Source organism: Octopus sinensis, linkage group LG27 (genome assembly GCF_006345805.1).
Source record: "Octopus sinensis linkage group LG27, ASM634580v1, whole genome shotgun sequence".
In the NCBI taxonomy this organism is placed as follows: domain Eukaryota; kingdom Metazoa; phylum Mollusca; class Cephalopoda; order Octopoda; family Octopodidae; genus Octopus; species Octopus sinensis.
In genome coordinates this window covers 11,906,558-11,926,004 of record NC_043023.1, presented here as the reverse complement: position 1 = coordinate 11,926,004, position 19,447 = coordinate 11,906,558, and the positions used below count along the sequence as shown (strand labels likewise).

Genomic DNA, 19,447 nt, shown 5'->3' with positions numbered 1-19,447 from the left:
AAGTAATAATATGTGATATATAAATAAATGTGGAGGTGCAATGGCCCAGTGGTTAGGGCAGCGGACTCGCGGTCATAGGATCACGGTTTTGATTCCTAGACTAGGCATTGTGAGTGTTTATTGAGCGAAAACACCTAAAGCTCCACGAGGCTCCGGTAGGGGGTGGTGGCAATCCCTGCTGTACTCTTTCGCTGCAACTTTCTCTCACTCTTTCTTCTGTTGGCCTGCTCACTTAGCCAGCGGGGTGGCATCATTTAAAGGCTAAAACAATGCGAAACACATTGTGACCAGCGATGTGTAGCAACATCTGATAGCCTGGTCGGACACGGTGATCACGTTGATATGTATGAATATATATTTTTACAACCATCCAGCATTCTGAACATCTTTTTTCTTTCATATATATTAAATCTGTACATCACCCCCAATACTTCTATTATATATATATATATATATATATAGGATCTAAGAGGTAATGGTGTCATTGAGACTCAAAGTCGTCAGGTAATGCTGAATAAGTGCCATAGACTGACCATAGTTAAGTTCCAGGTTCGGAGATTTTAGGAATAAGGGGTTCAACATTGGTCATCTGTCAGTGTGTGTAAATAAGAATTTTTTGTGAAATGTTATAAAGAACCAAGGCTGTGTAGATATTAGAACATTTATAGATAGAAGGTCTTACACCTGTTTCCAGGATATTTATTAATTATATCCCTTCATTGGAGATGATTTTTAATTAATAGTTAATTTAGATAGGATACAAAATAGAGAGTGAGGTGGAGGAAAGAAAATAGATGTGAGATATGTAGGGGTATTGAATTTGTAGATCCATTTTTTAGGCAGAATGGTAGATATGTAAGATTCCAATACTTTGTGAGAAAAATCCAGCAGTATTTAAAATTGTTTATTCGAAGTTTAAAGTTTATACACAATGTAAGATTCCAATACCTTATGAGTTAGATTCAACAGTATTTAAAAGTGATCATTCCAAGTACAGAATTTATACACTATGGTTTTTTTTTTATCTCATTACGCAAAAAATTCTTATATATATATATACATATACATACATATAAAAGTAATCAATTTAATGTCAGATTATAGAGTGATCAATGGTTCTGCATTCACAAAGCATTTGTAGATGCAAAACATTTGGTCACTCTATGACTGGACATCAACTCAATAACTTTAATAAATTAGTGCCCAATGTTTACACACACACACAAACATATATATATATATATAAATTTTACTTTCAGTAGCTAGAAGTGAGACATACTTCTGATGACACCCACACACACATATAACTCCATCCCCAACCTCTTGACACCTTCCATACATCGTCTCTTACTTTGTGGGATTTTTCCTTGCATCTTGTCACCAACATCTTATTTTCATCCCAGATACTCCCACCCACTCTTAGGTAAAAGTATGTTAACTATGTATCTTCTCTATAGCAAAACATTTCTTCCTTGGTGCAAAATCACATCCCAGGCCCTTTATTAAACTCTCTCCTCCCACTTAACGAAGTGAACTGCTTTTTTGTCTTATTTTTTCATATCTTACAAGTTACTTGGCAACCCCTCACTAGTGCTGGTAGTAAGAAACAAGCACCCAGTGCACACTGCGAAGTTGTTAGCGCTAGGAAGGGCATCCAGCTGTGGAAACAATAGCAAAGTTAACATGTATTGATGAGGAATATGAGGGAGGGAAGGAGAAAGCAGGAAGGAAAGACGAATGGATGGATGGTTGGACGTGTACGTACATAGATAAATAAACACGGACATTCTTAAGTACAGACAAACATGTTTGTATCACTTTTAATTAAACTGCGACCATCCCGAAGTATCAGCTCGAAGGTTCCGTTCAGGAATGGAACAGCAGAACTTATTTTTCATTTGGTAGTTATAGTGTTGGAGACTTTCGTTGCAGGAATGTAAACAAACTAACAATGGTTTTCGAACACTTATAGGAGAAACACACACGCGTCTCCATCCCACCTCGCTCCATCATCACTGCCTGACAAGTTTTGTTGGTTTCTTTCCGTACCTGACGCTTTGGGAGTTCGGTAACAGGATAGCGTAAAAGAAGCAACAGACATGAAAAGAAGCAGTCAGTTTCTAGTTTTCTATCTTTTGTCATCATTCAGATTGGTTTTTTTTATTACAATTCACATTTTCAGAAAGTAATTATAGCAATAAAAATCATAAAATTTACCACTTGAGTTTTAGCATCAGACAATGGTGGAATAATATAGGTTTTACAACGGTCGGATATTTAGTTCGTTTCGTTAACTTTCCGTGTCGCTTTTCTGAAGTGTCCTTAACTTATATTTCCCGCGATATCCACTCCTTCGAGTAATTAACGTTAATTCACATTAAACTGGATTTATTTATGATACGAGGTAAGATATAACACATTTCTTTAATAAAAGCCAATGAACCCGGCTTGTTGACATTGAAAGCTTTGAATATTGCTAGTCTGACATCGATATAAATTCTGTACTCCGGTAAACTTCTTTAATTAGGCGAATAAAATCTAAATTGTATTTTATTTGGTATTGCCACGAAAAAGCACCAAATTTTAAATTTCTTTTATTACAGTAAATATTCCATTTGCTAATTGTCCTCATTCAAAGCCGTCTATTGTTTTATCTTAAATTATCACTTGCTACATATCTCTGCTTTTTTTTCTGACAAAATGATCCACGTTAATAGTTTGAATGTTTTTTCCCGTTGCAATCGTCTTGATTGCTCTCATACATATAATCAATTAATTCCATTTATAGATTGTATATTCTAATTTAAGTGTTTATGTTTGGTTGTTCGCTGGAATTGAGCGGATTAGCAAACGTCGTTTTGTTGTTGCTGTGACTGGTCAGAAGCGTGACAAAGCGACATTGCTTCCACTAATTCAAAAATACATCAAACCTGGCTCAGTTATGTATAGTGATTCTTGGACGGCTTAGAAAGATATACAAACATTGGGTTCTCAGCATTACATGATACACCATAAAGAAAATTCTGTTCACAGCATACATGCACACATACACAAAAAACATGGTACGTTTCCTGCGATTTTTAATAGCCTAGTATTCCTTCAATCTTTCTACAACTCTACCTGGGCAAGTATTTATTTATCTCTGCTAGAGAAAAATGAATGATGCTGCACCAATTTTTTTTAGCTTGTATTAAATAATTTTGACCTCATAACCCATTTAAATAATTTCATTATGTTTTTAACTTATCTCTCTGCTTTTATATAATATATTGCGTGTGTAGGCATGTATAAATTTATATATATAGAGATAGAGATTTTAAAAGTGTCCCGTATATATGGTTTTCTAATCTAGCAACCCTATCCAAACATGTCCCTTATGAGCCTATACAATTGGGGTTAATGTAGTCGACTTAATGCCTTAGTCCTTGTCTGTCCCCTCAATGTTTAGCTCCCTGATGGCAATAAAGAAATAAATATAAAAGTCTTTCTTAGATTAAAAATAACATTATCAAAACATGAAGGTAAAACGAAACAAATAGCGGCTTATACACCGGATAATAGGGTAACTGTGGTGGCAGTGACAAATTCGCTCACTGGATGCTGGTTGATAGTGTATAAGGGAGGGAAGGAGTAAGGGATATACATTGCTCATTAGTATGGAATACGTGATGAATACAGCAGAGTGGTGACGTTTAGTAGAGATTACCCGGAAGTTGTAGCTCCCTTCAACCGAATACACATCGTTGATTGGTTGAAATTACCCAAATACGACAACTTTAACATGAAATAACTTCTAAAAAAGGAAATTTTGTCAAAAACGTTCAAAGAAATTCTACCAGTATTTGAAGTTTCAAACTGTTTAGTTAAAATTTTTTTGTTTACTTTGTGATTGAGATGGAATAGATCCACTTTTAATAACAATGGAAAGTAACCCTTTAGCTAAAAATTTATTTCCACAGTTTATCCTTATAAATACATACTAACAATTCTATTATTGAATCTCTCCTTTTTAACTATTTTCTCTATTGTATATTATTTCTATATCATTTCAGAATATCAGACATCTGTGGCATGGATGGATTTTTACTAGAGATACATCAAGAATATTAATAAACTTTGAAAGACTTAAAGGAAGATGTGATAAATAATAGATATAAACATGTTTATATAATATATCTGTGAATCAATAACTGAAATACTGTGTTCTTGTCTGAGATTGATAGATATTTCACTTCCTCACTGCCTGAAATATTTACATTTCACATTCTAATTAAACATGGATACATTTACAAGGAAATTTATGGCCTTCGGATACTGAAGTCAACAGAAACATATATATATAAGAAGAAACACAAGAAAAATATTTATTTATTGTGGTAGTATCAGAAACATTGTAGAACAATGAGTTATGTGAGAAATGTAGAGGATGGCTTATTTCCTGAAGAGATGACAAAAGAAGGAGGAAAATTATCGTACTGTTGTGATATCTGCAAAAAGTCTTTCTCTCGGAGAGGGAACCTAACTACTCATAAATGCATTTCTACTGGAGAGAAACCATATCACTGTGATATCTGTGGTAAATCATTCTCTCACAAAGGTAACTTAACTCACCATAAATACTCTCATACAGGTGAGAAACCATATCGCTGTGATATCTGTGGTAAATCATTCTCTCAAAAATGTAACTTAACTACTCACACACGTATTCATACAGGTGAGAAACCATATCACTGTGATATCTGTGGTAAGTCCTTTGCAGTAAATAGTACCTTCACAGCACATAAACGCATTCACACAGGCGAAAAACCATATCACTGTGATATTTGTGGTAAAACATTCTCTCAGATGAATGATGTAATTCATCATAAACGTATTCATACAGGAGAGAAACCCTATCATTGCGATATATGTGGTAAATCATTCTCTGTAAGTGATGGCTTAACTAAACACACTCGCATTCACACAGGAGAGAAACCATATCACTGTAATATCTGTGGAAAGTCATTCACTCAAACAGGTAGCTTAACTACTCACAAACGTTTGCATACAGGAGAGAAACCATATCACTGTAATATCTGTGGTAAATCATTCTCTGTAAGTAATGACTTAACTAGACACACTCGCATTCACACAGGAGAGAAACCATATCACTGTGCTGACTGTGGCAAGTCATTTACAGCAAATAGTACCTTAAAAACTCATAAATGCAGTCACACAGGAGAAAAAGAATATCGCTGTGATATTTGTGGTAAAACATTCCCTGGATTTAGTAACTTAACTACACACAAACGCATTCACACAGGTGAGAAACCATATCACTGTGATATCTGTGGTAAATCATTCTCTCAAAAAGTTCACTTAACTACTCATGCACATATTCATACAGGTAAGAAACCATACCACTGTAATATCTGTGGTAAGTCCTTTGCAGTAAATAGTACCTTCACAGCTCATAAACGCATTCACACAGGCGAAGAACCATATCACTGTGATATTTGTGGTAAAACATACTCTCAGATGAATGATTTTATTCATCATAAACGTATTCATACAGGAGAGAAGCCTTATCACTGTGATATCTGTGGTAGGTCATTTGCTCGAAACTTAGTACTAAGTATTCACAAACGCATTCATACAGGTGATAAACCATATCGCTGTGATATCTGTGGTAAGTCATTCTCTCAAAAAGGTAGCTTAACTATTCACAAACGTCTTCATACGGGTGAGAAGCCATATCACTGTGATATCTGTGGTAAATCATTCCCTGGAAGTAAAGACTTAACTACACACACTCGTATTCATACAGGAGAGAAGCCATATCAATGTGATATCTGTGGTATGTCATTTGCTCTAAAAGGTAGCTTAACTAAACACAAACGCATTCACGCAGGAGAGAAACCATATCACTGTGATATCTGTGGAAAGTCATTCACTCAAAAAGGTAACTTGACTGCTCACATACGTTTGCATACAGGTGAGAAACCTTATAGCTGTGATATCTGTGGAAAGTCATTCACTGAAAAAGGTAGCTTAACTGCTCACAAACGTTTGCATACAGGTAAGAAACCATATCACTGTGATGTCTGTGGTAAATCGTTCAATCATAAAGGTAGCTTAACTACTCACATACGTTTGCATACAGGTGAGAAACCATACCACTGTAATATCTGTGGTAAGTCCTTTGCAGTAAATAGTACCTTCACAGCACATAAACGCATTCACACAGGCGAAAAACCATATCACTGTGATATTTGTGGTAAAACATTCTCTCATATGAATGATGTAATTCATCATAAACGTATTCATACAGGAGAGAAACCCTATCATTGCGATATATGTGGTAAATCATTCTCTGTAAGTGATGGCTTAACTAAACACACTCGCATTCACACAGGAGAGAAACCATATCACTGTAATATCTGTGGAAAGTCATTCACTCAAGCAGGTAGCTTAACTACTCACAAACGTTTGCATACAGGAGAGAAACCATATCACTGTAATATCTGTGGTAAATCATTCTCTGTAAGTAATGACTTGACTAGACACACTCGCATTCACACAGGAGAGAAACCATATCACTGTGCTGACTGTGGCAAGTCATTTGCAGTAAATAGTACCTTAAAAACGCATAAATGCAGGTGAGAAACCTTATAGCTGTGATATCTGTGGAAAGTCATTCACTGAAAAAGGTAGCTTAACTGCTCACAAAAGTTTGCATACAGGTAAGAAATCATATCACTGTGATGTCTGTGGAAAGTCGTTCACTCAAAAAGGTAGCTTAGCTACTCACGTACGTTTGCATACAGGTGAGAAACCATATCAGTGTGATATCTGTGGTAGATCATTTGCTCTGAATGATACTTTAACTAAACACAAACTCATCCATACAGGAGAGGAAACACATCCTTGACACATCATCATTTTCGTCTCCAAGCTGTCCATTACCCAACTGAGTTCATTAATTCTCTGGAGCCACCTGGAATTCCACCACAGAAACTTTTTCTGAAGATAGGAGTCCCAATAATGCTTCCCAGAAATTTAGATCCTCTTAAATTATGCGATCGGACAAGGTTGACTGTGAAGACATTATCACCTGATGTAAGAGAAGCTACCATCATCACTGGATGTGCCTCTGGGGAAGAGGTTTTCATTCCAAGAATTACAACCAAACCAACAGACATGCCCTTTCTGTTCAAACGAACAATCCCAGTACTACTTTGCACTGTCCGTTCATAAAGGTCAAGGTCAGTCTTTGAAATCTACTGGTTTGCTTTTCTCATGGTCAACCTTGTTGCTTGCTCCAGGGCAGGTAATTTGCAAGACTTAATTATCTATGGTCCAAACCAGAAAACAAAAGAATGTTGTTTACCCAGAAGCTCTTAGATAATTTCCTTCAACATATGTCATAGAATTTCACTCCTTTCATAAAAGTGGTCAATTTTGTTTTTTGTTTTATCATTATTATTATTGTTATTTTCTAATGAATTCAGAATTGAATTCCCAATTAAAGAATAAATTATATCCCAATTGAAGAATAAACTGAAATTACAGTAACAAATTTCTTTGCAACCTATTTTGCTTTATTTCTTCCGATATGTGAGGAAAAATTTCATTGCCAGTCAATGCTGGGTGCCTCTGCTGGTTCATTATATAATCTTACTCTTACATGTTGTAAATCATTATTCATGATTATTATTATAATTATTGAATTAAAAAATGTTTTGTAATTTTAATTTTGATTATGAAATGAAACAATTGGAGGTGATGATATTAAATAATTCATAAAATAATTTATATCCAATAGATGTCACTATTTTCTAACTTATTAATAATACCCAAAATGTATATATATATATATATATATATATATATATATATACTAGCAGAGATACCCTGCGTTGCCCGTGTTACATGCAATTGAAGAATTAGACTTTTCTGTTATGAACTGGAATACCTATGATTCGAATTTCATCAAAATTGCAGAAATTGTAATCATGACACATGTATCCCATACTACTGATTTTTATGCTCAGGTTCCAAAATTCCAGTCTTATAGAACCTGTTAAAAGGATTTTGCTCCTGAAAACTGGAGGCCATGGGGCTCTAAAATGTGTGAGTTAAGGCCCGTATTGTGTGTGTATGTTTTAATGTCTGGCCGAGAGGTTGAAATCCTTGAGAATGTTTTTAACTTGGGTCTTATATCTAAAAGTGATGTTATTGTATGGGGCTGAGACATGGCGAACAACCGGAAAGTCAAATAAGCAAATACAACCATTCATCAACAGATGCTTGCGTAGTATACATAAAATTAGATGGACCGAATACATAAGCAAAGTGGAGCTATGGCAAAGAACAAATCAAGTTTTGATTAGGGAGCAAATATTTAAGAAAAAGTGGAAGTGGATTGGTAGCACAATTAGAAAAGACACACCACATGTAGCGAAAAGTGCTTTACAGTGGAAACCGGATGGATATAGAAAGAAAGGTAGGCCTAAGAACTAGTGGTGGAGATCAACACAAATGGAACTAGAGAAAGGGGGACATTCATGGCTGAGTATAAGTACAGAAGCCAAAAATTATGCGACATGGAATTCAACTATAAGTGGCCTATACTCTGCGTTGGAGGGTTAAAGGCATAAAGAAAGAAGATAATATATATATATATACACTTCTTCACATATACAAGTATACATATATATCTATATCTATAGAAATATATATATACATTTGTGCAGATGTATACTTATGGTGGCTGCCCCCTTGTTATCGAGTATGGCCATTGCACGAAGCTTAATCAATGTTGTTATCATGCAATGCCTGGACAAGATTTCTTTTAAGAGTGAGGAAAGGCTGTGCACTGAGTCAATCCCACTCACTAAGCAACAGCAGCCAAAATCCAAAAAGAACAAGTCAACATCATCGGTAACCACTGAGCTGCAGGTTTTATGCCGGAGTTATCCCAGTTACCTGTGTTACATTCTCCTAGAAGGGTGCCCCAACCAAGGCTAGGAGTCCTCCACTCCCAATGGTTTAACCGCGCAATCGGGTATTCAGTCCAATTATTTCTATGTCCCCGTGCATAAGACAGCCTTAGGACATTTATTGGATGGCCGTTGACTCTCAAGAGTCCCTCTGCCCTTTCATGGGTTTTGCTTTTCATCCCACATGGTGTCCAATAAACACCCTCCTCACCAAGCAAGCTTGGCAGGGTTGCTAGTTTAGTCGCTGATGACCCGACCATGCAACAGGTTGTACTGGGTTACATGTTACCAGTAGCACTCAAAAGTGACCTGACATAATATATATGTAAACATATAAATATATATATATATATAAACACATAATATATATATATTATATATATGTAAGTATATATGTATGCCTGTATATATGTGAGATAATAGTTTCAGTATTAAAGTGAAAACATCTGGCATTACAGTTGAGAGATGCTTTTATTTCACTTGTCATGTAATACTGAAATAGAGAAGATATGATATTGCTGTGGGCTCGGCCTAGGAGAGAGGTTAAAAATTTGTTTGCACAAGACACTACATGGACCCTAAGTAAGGTATGTGTAAAATTTGAATGAAATTGGTTGTGTAGTTCTCAAGTTTTAGGGATTCACGCTGACAGACAGACGCACATTCTCATCTTTATAGATATAGATGTGTGTGTGTGTGTGTGTGTCTGACATCAACATTCAACAGACTGAACTAAAGTAAAGTGAGGTTCTGATCTTGTGATGGTTTTCAATCGTGGTGTAGAGAAATAGAGGGACATAGCAATGACATGAATGGGTATAAGTCTGATCGATTAAGAAGCAAAAAGCTGGGTTAGCCAGCTGTTTTTATTAATGAAATGCTGGACGTTCTAGAAACTTCCAAGAGAAATGCCAAGCTTTTTGAATGATTAAGAATCAGGTCTCATAACATTGATGCTTAGAGAAGACTAAGAAAGGGAGGTTGCTCTATCATCTTTCTTGCAATGGAGATCATTGCAGTATCTAGATCCTGCTACAGACTCATTCCTTTCTTCCGAAATTGCTGGCCTTGAGCAAAAATCTAATGCCGATATTAATTTATAATGGGTATCAAAAATTTAGAGGAGAGTGTCGAAGAGAAAGCGAAATAAAGTATATGGGCAACAAGATTCTGTTAAGAATATTTCTACAGAAATTCTAGCCAGCATTGATTTTTAGCTACAACGTTTGGCATCGAGAAGACAGATGTAAATAATAAAACTTCAGATAACATAATATTGTAAAGATCACTGCTAATGCCGTAGAACGTGGTGTTGGCTTATAAGAACATTTAATATACGTTATGATATATTACGGTTGCTTAATGAAATATGCTGCCGATTTAGGATTTAGGATTGGCTAAAATAACATAACTTTTAGCTCGTAACTTTATTATTCATTTCTAGAAAATAATCTTCAGCATTTCAAAACAGCATTCTTTCCTTCTTAAATAATAATCTGACGAAATTTGAGATGTATCAAAATCCATATCTACTATTAAGTATAATGATGAAAATTTTCCATTTTACCAAATTTAAAATTACCAGAGAATCATAATATTAAAAATGATCAACTATCTCAGATGCTTCAGTGGAATTTTAGGATAAACTTAACTTCTGTAAATTTGATTTAAATGTTTTTTAATCTATTCCAAATAATCTTGTTTCTAATCTTTTCACCAGGTACCGAAGGTTCGTTTCCTTTCTTTCATGTCTAGTTTCGTATCTTGTTTTTATAATTCCCATTAATAAAATATAATTTCGTCTAGATATCCTATACAATCCATGCTTTAAAAAGTCTGTATTATATTTTTAAGTGTATTTTGAGGCAATTTAAAAAGAAAAAATTGATAACATTATTTTGTAAATAACAAAAGATTGATGCGATAACTTACACAATCTCCAGACTTGATTTCGTTTCGCTGTTTACCGTGTCGGTTTTTCAATCGTCTTACAATTCAATTTATCCGTTGAAACGTCTCTTAAGCTTAATTAAAGACATTTCACATTAAACCCGGATTTATATAAAACACCAGGTAAGTAATTAATATACATTTCGGTTAAGTCGACACCTCCGAATGCCTTACTTCTTTTATGTGTACGAAATATACCGTAATTAATTGAGTTTAATTGATTATAGCAGTCACATAAAATGATAGTTAATTAGTGAACTCAGGTGAATGTCGCAAACCGTTTCTGCGTGGTCCCTTTCGCTTTGTATCGGCGATCGTTGGCTACGTGTATATTCGGGTAAATCTGGACAAGTGCACCCGAAAGATATACCTCTGTTTATACGTTATATCGGAAAACAAAAATTCACTTATAATGATAGAAAAACCAAAAAGATTACTGTACTCTGATTGTCGTTCTGTTTAACCACACAAAGAGCCGACCTCTTTGTGGTTAGTGATAACCGGTACAATAATTTGTTTTACTGTTGCTATTGCAGTTATTGCTCAGGTCCGTTAAAAGAGCGAGACATTTTGTTGGCTATATGAATGTCTGTCGGTAAATTGTGTTTTATGATGCTGCAGACTTGATTGTTCTCAGGTGCTAAAAGCGGAACGTATATACGACTGTGGTCCTCTTTGGTAACACAAACGGTCGACCAAACATGTGGCTAGTGATAGCCTCTACTATAAAACAATACACAACTTTTAACGAACTCAATCTTCAAGCAGAATAATGAATATGGCTAAACCTTTACGAGTGCTTTTAGAACAATGTCGTTTTATAAGATTTTGCCGGCAAATTCAACATAAACATCTATTTACATGAAATCGTTTACCAGAGAACTTTCATCGGTTAAACTAAAGCGTTAAACCCGGTCAAAAAGACAAAAAAAATAGTGTAATAGGTGTAAAACAACTTGCTCTAAACGAATATGATGAAAAAAAAAACGCGCGCACGCGAAAGGGGGGTGGGGGAGAGTACTCGGATAATTCACATCTTCAGTCCACGGCCTTTAAACTAATAAAAATATAGTGTAATTGGTGTAAAACAACTTGTTCTAAACGATTATCGAGAACTCACAGAATCATAAACTCCGTATTTTTGTACGTGTTTCGCAAAAAAAAAAAAGAAAGAAAGAGAGAAGAAATTCCGGAAAAAGTGAAGAAATGTTGGATCTCCGCCTTGTGAACCAAAGTGCGTGTCAGAAACATCTTGAAATACTACAGAAATTATGTTACGAAAATTATAATGTATACATACCTCTTTCTACCAGTATTTGAAGATTCAAACTGTTTAGTTGAAATTTTTTTTTTACTTTGTGATGGAATAGATCCTATTTTAATAACAAAAGAAAGTAACCCTTTAGCTAAAAATTTATTTCCACAGTTTATCCTTATGAAAACATACTAACATTTCTATTATTGAATCTCTCCTTTTTAACTATTTTCTCTATTGTATATTGTTTCTATATCATTTCAGAATATCAGACGTCTGTGGCATGAACGGATTTTTACTTGAGATACATCAAGAATATTAATAATCTTTGAAAGACTAAAGGAAGATGTGATAAATAATAGATATAAACATGTTATATGATATCTCTATGAATCAATAACTGTGAAATACTTTGTTCTGGACTGAGATTGATAGCAATATTTCACTTCCTCACTGCCTGAAATATTTACATTTCACATTCTAATTAAACATGGATACATTTACAAGGAAATTTATGGCCTTCGGATACTGAAGTTAACAGAAACATATATATATAAAAAGAAACACAAGAAAAATATTTATTTATTGTGGTAGTATCAGAAACATTGTAGAACAATGAGTTATGTGAGAAATGTAAAGGATATCTTACTTCGTGAAGAGATGACGAAAGAAGGAGGAAAATTATCATACCATTGTGATATCTGCAAAAAGTCTTTCTCTCAGAGAGGGAACCTAACTACTCATAAATGCATTTCTACTGGTGAGAAGCCATATCACTGCGACATCTGTGGTAAAACATTCTCTCAAAAATGTAACTTAACTACTCACACACGTATTCATTCAGGTGAGAAACCTTATCACTGTGATATCTGTGGTAGATCGTTTGCTCGAAACTTAGTATTAAGTATTCACAAACGCATTCATTCAGGTGATAAACCATATCGCTGTGATATCTGTGGTAAGTCATTCTCTCAAAAAAGTAGCTTAACTGCTCATACACGTCTGCATACAAGTGAAAAACCATATCACTGTGATATCTGTGGTAAATCATTCTCTGTAAGTACTAATTTAACTAAACACAAACGTATTCACACAGGAGAGAAGCCATATCACTGTGATATCTGTGAAAAGTCATTCACTGAAAAAGGTAGCTTAATTACTCATACACGTATTCATACAGGTATGAAACCATATCACTGTGATATCTGTGGTACATCATTTTCTCTGAACAAAGCATTAACCACACACAAACTCATTCACACAGGAGAGAAGCCATATCAATGTGATATCTGTGGTAAATCATTCACTCAAAAAGGTAGCTTAACTATTCACAAACGTCTGCATACAGATGAGAAACCATATCACTGTGAGGTCTGTGGTAAATCATTCCCTGGAAGTAATGACTTAACTAAACATACTCGCATTCACACAGGAGAGAAGCCATATCAATGTGATATCTGTGGTATGTCATTCTCTCAAAAAGCTTCCTTAACTACTCACAAACATCTGCATACAGGTGAGGAACCATATCACTGTGATATCTGTGGTAAATCATTTGCTCTGAGCAATGCATTAACCACACACAAACGCATTCATACAGATGAGAGACCATATCAGTGTGATATCTGTGGTAAATCATTCACTCAAAAAGGTAGCTTAACTATTCACAAACGCATTCATACAGGTAAGAAACCATATCACTGCGATATCTGTGGAAAGTCATTCACTGAAAAAGGTAGCTTAACTGCTCACAAACGTCTGCATACAGGTGAGAAACCTTATTACTGTGATATCTGTGGTAAATCATTCACTCAGAAAGGTAGCTTAACTAAACACAAACGCATTCACACAGGTGAGAAACCATATCAGTGTGATATCTGTGGAAAGTCATTCACTGAAAAAGGTAGCTTAGCTACTCACGTACGTTTGCATACAGGTGAGAAACCATATCAGTGTGATATCTGTGGTAGATCATTTGCTCTGAATGATACTTTAATTAAACACAAACTCATCCATACAGGTGAGGAAACACATCCTTGACATCATCATCATTTTCATCTCCAAGCTGTCCATTACCCAACTGAGTTCATTAATTCTCTGGAGCCACCTGGAATTCCACCACAGAAACTTTTTCCGAAGATAGGAGTCCCAATAATGCTTCCAAAAAATTTAGATCCTCCTAAATTATGTGATGGGACAAGGTTGATTGTGAAGACATTATCACCAAGCTTAGATTCGAAACCAAAACTAAGGATTCTCGCTCGTCTGAGCCACCACCAACCAATAGGCGCCAAAGGAATTTTCTTTGTCCTGTCAAAAAAGGATAAATCATCTCCCTTAGACCTATGACCTCGGCCATGTCAGGCGAAGTTCAAATGGACAGAAGCTGACCTATTTAGACACAATCTCTCCTGCAGCATGTCTGTCTTTGTAACTGCCATGGCTGTTATAAATACTGTGGTCAGCAAAGGGACAGGCAGAAAGGATCGGGACACGAGATAGCCTACAACTTTCTCAGATAAACGACGCACACACAGACACAAAACATATTCAGTTCTACCGCATCATATCCACAAATGTACAATGCTTTTATTCCTCTCAACTCATAGCAGTTGACAACAAATTAATGTAGTGAAAAACTGTGTATATCAACAGCGAATGCAAGTCCCGTAAATAAATTATTTAAACTATAAATCTACGTCGTTCATTTGTTTATTTCGAAGGCATCCACATGCCTAATCACATCCGTTCACCTCACCATATTCCAATACACCGTAACCATTACAGATTGTCAAGCGATGGTGGGGCACAAACAATGACACAAATACACACACTACGGGCTTCTTTCAGTTTCCGTCTACGAAATCCACTAACAAAGCTTTCGTTGGCCCTAGGCTGTTGTACATGACATATATGGATGTGAAGCAAGATTCTTACCCCACAGCCACACTGAGAAAACTCTTTCGGTTCACGAATATTTCAGATGAGAAAAGGTCTTCAGGAAAGATGAAAATTCGTAAACTAAGGTTCACTGTTTAGTTATCTAACCCGCTATTTCTAGCGGATCGGGAGACGCATAAGAGGAAGAGATAGAAAATTCTCTCTGTTATATAGGCTATGTTTAGTAATGTAGGTCAAACCTTAAACAAAGGTCTGACCTTTCCTTGACCAGTAGGGTGTGGAGTGTTTCCTCATCAATCAACTAGTGTTGTGGATATCCCGCTCGTTTTGACAAGCAACAAGCCAGTGGATTTGGTTTCAATCTCAGGCAAGGTCAAGTTGGACCCTCACCTATATATATATGTATGTATACATCATCATCATCATCGTTTAACGCCCGTTCTCCATGCTAGCATGGGTTGGACGGTTCGACCGGGGCCTGGGAAGCCAGATGGCTGCACCAGGCTCCAGTCTGATCTGGCAGTGTTTCTACAGCTGGATGCCCTTCCTAACGCCAACCACTCCGAGAATGTAGTGGGTGCTTTTTACGTGCCACCGGTACATGTGCCAAGCAAGGCTGGCAACGGCCACGATCGCGTTGGTGCTTTTTATGTGCCACCGGCATGGAAGCCAGTCAAGGTGGCGCTGTCATCGGCCACGTTCAGACGGTGCTCTTTATGTGCTACCAGCACAGAAGCCAGTCTAGGCGGAGCTGGCATCGGTCATGTTCGGATGGTAGTCTTTTTTGTGCCACCAGCACAGCTTTCACAACTGCAGTTTCCATTGATCTTTGATGTTGGTGTCCTTGACTCAATGGATCTCCTCAAGCACAGGGTCAAAACGGTGTTTCTTTACTTGCCACCTGCACAGGATATATATATATAAATTACTCATGAGTAGTCAACGGCCATCCATTAATATGTGTAGAGGCACATACCATTTTACCTTCTATTTTTATAAAATAAAGTGAAGGTATTTAATTCCATATATTAGGGGGCAGATGGGACTCCTTAACCTTGGTGAAGGTATATTATTTAGGAGAGGGAAACTTATATAAACCAGGTCTTTGGTTGTGAGGGTCTCCTTAACAGGGCTGTACTCTCAGTACAATCCTGACTCATAAGGTAGACTAGGCTCTCCAGCTTGCTTATAGGGGCTTGTCTAGGAGATGAAAACCTTTAAAGAAAAAACCTGAGTTGTGTTGTTTTTAGTATTGTGAGCATATTCTTGCTATCATCACTTCCAAAATGTGTGGCTGGTTCTACACAAGCCTTCAACACTCGAATCAAATATTTCTGTTTGGGGTTTCTGACAACTTACATTTATTCATTCAATACGGCAGAGCTTCAAGTTGTGAAAATCAAAAGGAGAGTGAAAGTGATAAGACAGGTAAAGGATATTACTGGAAGTCTCATGCTGGATCCCTCTACAGTCGGTGACCATTAGGTGATGGCCGTACCAGCACAGAACTTGTGAGTAACTGCGGATAAACGACAAGAGGTCATCCAGGAAAGAGAATGCCTACAAAAAATACAGAGGCCAGGGCCAAATAACCTCTCCATTCCAGAACGCCATCTATTGGAGAATTAAAGAAATACAACCATATAGAGGGAGATAACTTTTACAACACTTAAAGCGACGTCCAATTAAATTATTAATTAAGGTGCTTAATTACTGATCACTGACTCGTTTGTATCTGAATACGGTAAGTTGACAAAGATTTTCTGTTAGGCTGTAATGATAATAATAATAATAATAATGTAAATTATAGAATTATGTGACCCTCTCGATGTTACAGTAATTATTTGGAAGGCATAACAATAGGGAAATGTATTTGCTCGTCTTAAATAATTTCCGAAGTGAAATGTTAATTTGTTGTTTATGAAAACCTTTTATCAACTGTTACATGTGATATAAAGTAAATTAATTAGTAAAATGAGAGTGTTGTGGTATAATTAATTAGTAATATCCAGAGTAATGTAGCATAATTAATTAGTAAAATGAGAGGACTATCATTTTACTATGGTTAATGTGATGAAGGCTGTCACATTAATAAACGTTGGCCTGTTGTTTATGAGGCACTGATTAATCGGTAAGTTGGCGAGGATTTCTTCTAAGGTTATACTAATAATAGTAATGATGATGATCGTTTCAAATTTTGCCAGTCGAATACATAGAACTCAGTATTTCCCGAAAGGGATGAAAGGCGAAGTCGACCTCGGCCGTATTTGAATTCAGGACTTTCCGCTGAGGTCGACTTCGACTTTCATTCGTTTCGGGTGCATTAAATAATAATGGTGATGATGATGATATCAATCTTCAGTACTTTAAAGGCGCCAAGCTGGCAGCAACGTTAGCACGCTGGGCGAAGTGCTTAGCTGTATTTCGCCTCCCGTTACGCTCTGAGTTCAAATTCCGCCGAGGTTGACTTTGCCTTTCGTCTTTTCGGAGTCGATAAATTAAGTACCAGTTACGCACTGGGGTCAATATAATCGACTTAATCCGCTTGTTTGTCCCCTCTGTGTTTTGCCCCTTGTGGGCAGTAAAGAAATAAGAAACGTTCGGACGGTATTTCGTGTGTCTTTACGTTCTGAGTTCAAATTCCGCCTACGTCGACTTTGCCTTTCATACTTTCATGGTCTTCTTTGCCTTACTGCTTCTTTTTCTATTTCAGTATATCACTTCATGTTGACATGAAAGAAATTTCTTCATTCAGATGTACCTCTGGTATTTTTATTGACTTTCATGGATTAAGACCATATTTTTATAAGGCACGTTCATCAATACTTCAACCCCTTTATATGAATAAAATCTTCATCAAACGATGGGGAAATATTTCTTCTGGACAATGCAATTAACAACAATATTTTTTTGCCTTCACTGCCTGGAATGTCGAGGAGATAATCAATTTACAGATTAATTAAGCGTTGATAACTTTTCAAATGAGTTAGCAGTTTACATCTTGTGTTTTAGATATTCAGTAAGATCACAGATGAAAGAATTGTTGCATTAAATTATTCTCTGAAAATAGTGACACAACTGAACACAACCATATTCATGGAAATGAAAAAAACACTATCATTGTGATATGTATGAAAAACTATTCTCTTGTAATGAATCAGTTTACTAAACGAAAAATCCCTGAAGTAAGAGAGCCATATCACTGTGATATCTGTGGTAATTCATTCACTGAAGAAAGAGTCCTAGCTAAACACAAGTGCATTGATACAGGAGAGAAACCACATCACTGTGATGTCTGTGGTAAATCATTCTCTCGAAGAGGTTCTTTGACTTGTCACAAATGTATTCATACTGGGGAAAAGCCATGTCATACAGGAGAGAAGCCATATCATTGTAATATCTGTGGTAAATTTTTCTCTCGAAATGATACCTTAACTAAACACAAAGCTACACATACAGGAGAAAAACCATATCGGTGTGATATCTGTGGTAAATCTTTTTCTCATTGTGGTAACTTGACAACGCACAAACGTATTCATACAGGAGAGAAACCATATCAGTGTAATATCTGTGGTAAATCATTTCCCCAACATTGTCAATTGACTAATCACATACGTATTCACACTGGAGTAAAACCATACATGTGTGATACCTGCGGTAAATCATTTTCCAGAACTGACACTGTGACTCGTCACAAACGTATTCATACTGGAGAAAAACCATATCAGTGTGATATCTGTGGTAAATCGTTTTCTCAAAGTGGTGACTTGCCTAAACATAAACGTACTCATACAGGAGAGAAGCCATATCATTGTAATATCTGTGGTAAATCATTTTCTGGAAGTAGTGACTTGATTATACACATACGTATTCATACAGGAGAGAAGCCATATCATTGTGATATCTGTGGTAAATCATTTTCTGGAAGTAGTGACTTTATTAAACACAAACGTATTCATACAAGAGATATTAAACACAAACGTAGTCATACAGGTGAGAAGCCGAATCATTGTAATATCTGTGGTAAATCATTCTCTTCAAATAGCTATTTGATTAGTCACACGCTTATTCATACTCAAGAAAACCCATATCAGTGTGATATTTGTGGTAAATCATTTTCTCACAACAAGACTTTAGATAATCACAGACGTATTCATACAGGAGAGAAGCCATATCTTTGTAATATCTGTGGTAAATCGTTTTCTCAAAATAGCAGTTTAACTAATCACAGACGTATTCATACAGGTGAAAAACCATATCACTGTGATATCTGTGGTGAGTCATTCTCTCAAAAAGGCCACTTAAGTACACATGTGAATATTCATACACAAGTGTAACTGTATCTGTATCAAGATTTATT

At 36.1% G+C, this 19,447-nt stretch overlaps 3 protein-coding genes and 1 pseudogene across 4 annotated transcripts in view; all 4 read left to right on the top strand.

The window, feature by feature from the left end:
• LOC115225439 (early growth response protein 1-like) overlaps positions 1-19,447 on the top strand; it is a 424,836-nt gene that overhangs the window by 148,907 nt on the left and 256,482 nt on the right. The gene's annotated exons all lie outside the window — the stretch shown is intronic.
• LOC115225462 (zinc finger protein 208-like) overlaps positions 1-19,447 on the top strand; it is a 524,237-nt gene that overhangs the window by 279,935 nt on the left and 224,855 nt on the right. The gene's annotated exons all lie outside the window — the stretch shown is intronic.
• The window catches only part of LOC115225040, a 336,418-nt pseudogene that overhangs the window by 167,934 nt on the left and 149,037 nt on the right, over positions 1-19,447 (top strand).
• Positions 4,136-14,880, top strand: LOC118768192 (zinc finger protein 665-like). Of its 2 annotated transcripts, XM_036514209.1 has the most exons (6): positions 4,136-4,748; positions 5,169-5,269; positions 5,858-6,142; positions 13,031-13,501; positions 13,838-13,870; positions 13,955-14,880. In XM_036514209.1, the coding sequence occupies exons 1-6, from the start codon at positions 4,402-4,404 to the stop codon at positions 14,224-14,226; spliced, it is 1,509 nt and encodes a 502-aa protein (XP_036370102.1). In that variant the 5' UTR covers positions 4,136-4,401; the 3' UTR covers positions 14,227-14,880. The 2 variants fall into 2 exon arrangements, with proteins under 2 accessions (XP_036370102.1, XP_036370103.1); XM_036514210.1 differs by lacking the exon at positions 5,169-5,269 and having other exon boundaries at positions 4,136-4,714; positions 5,891-6,142; positions 13,838-14,880.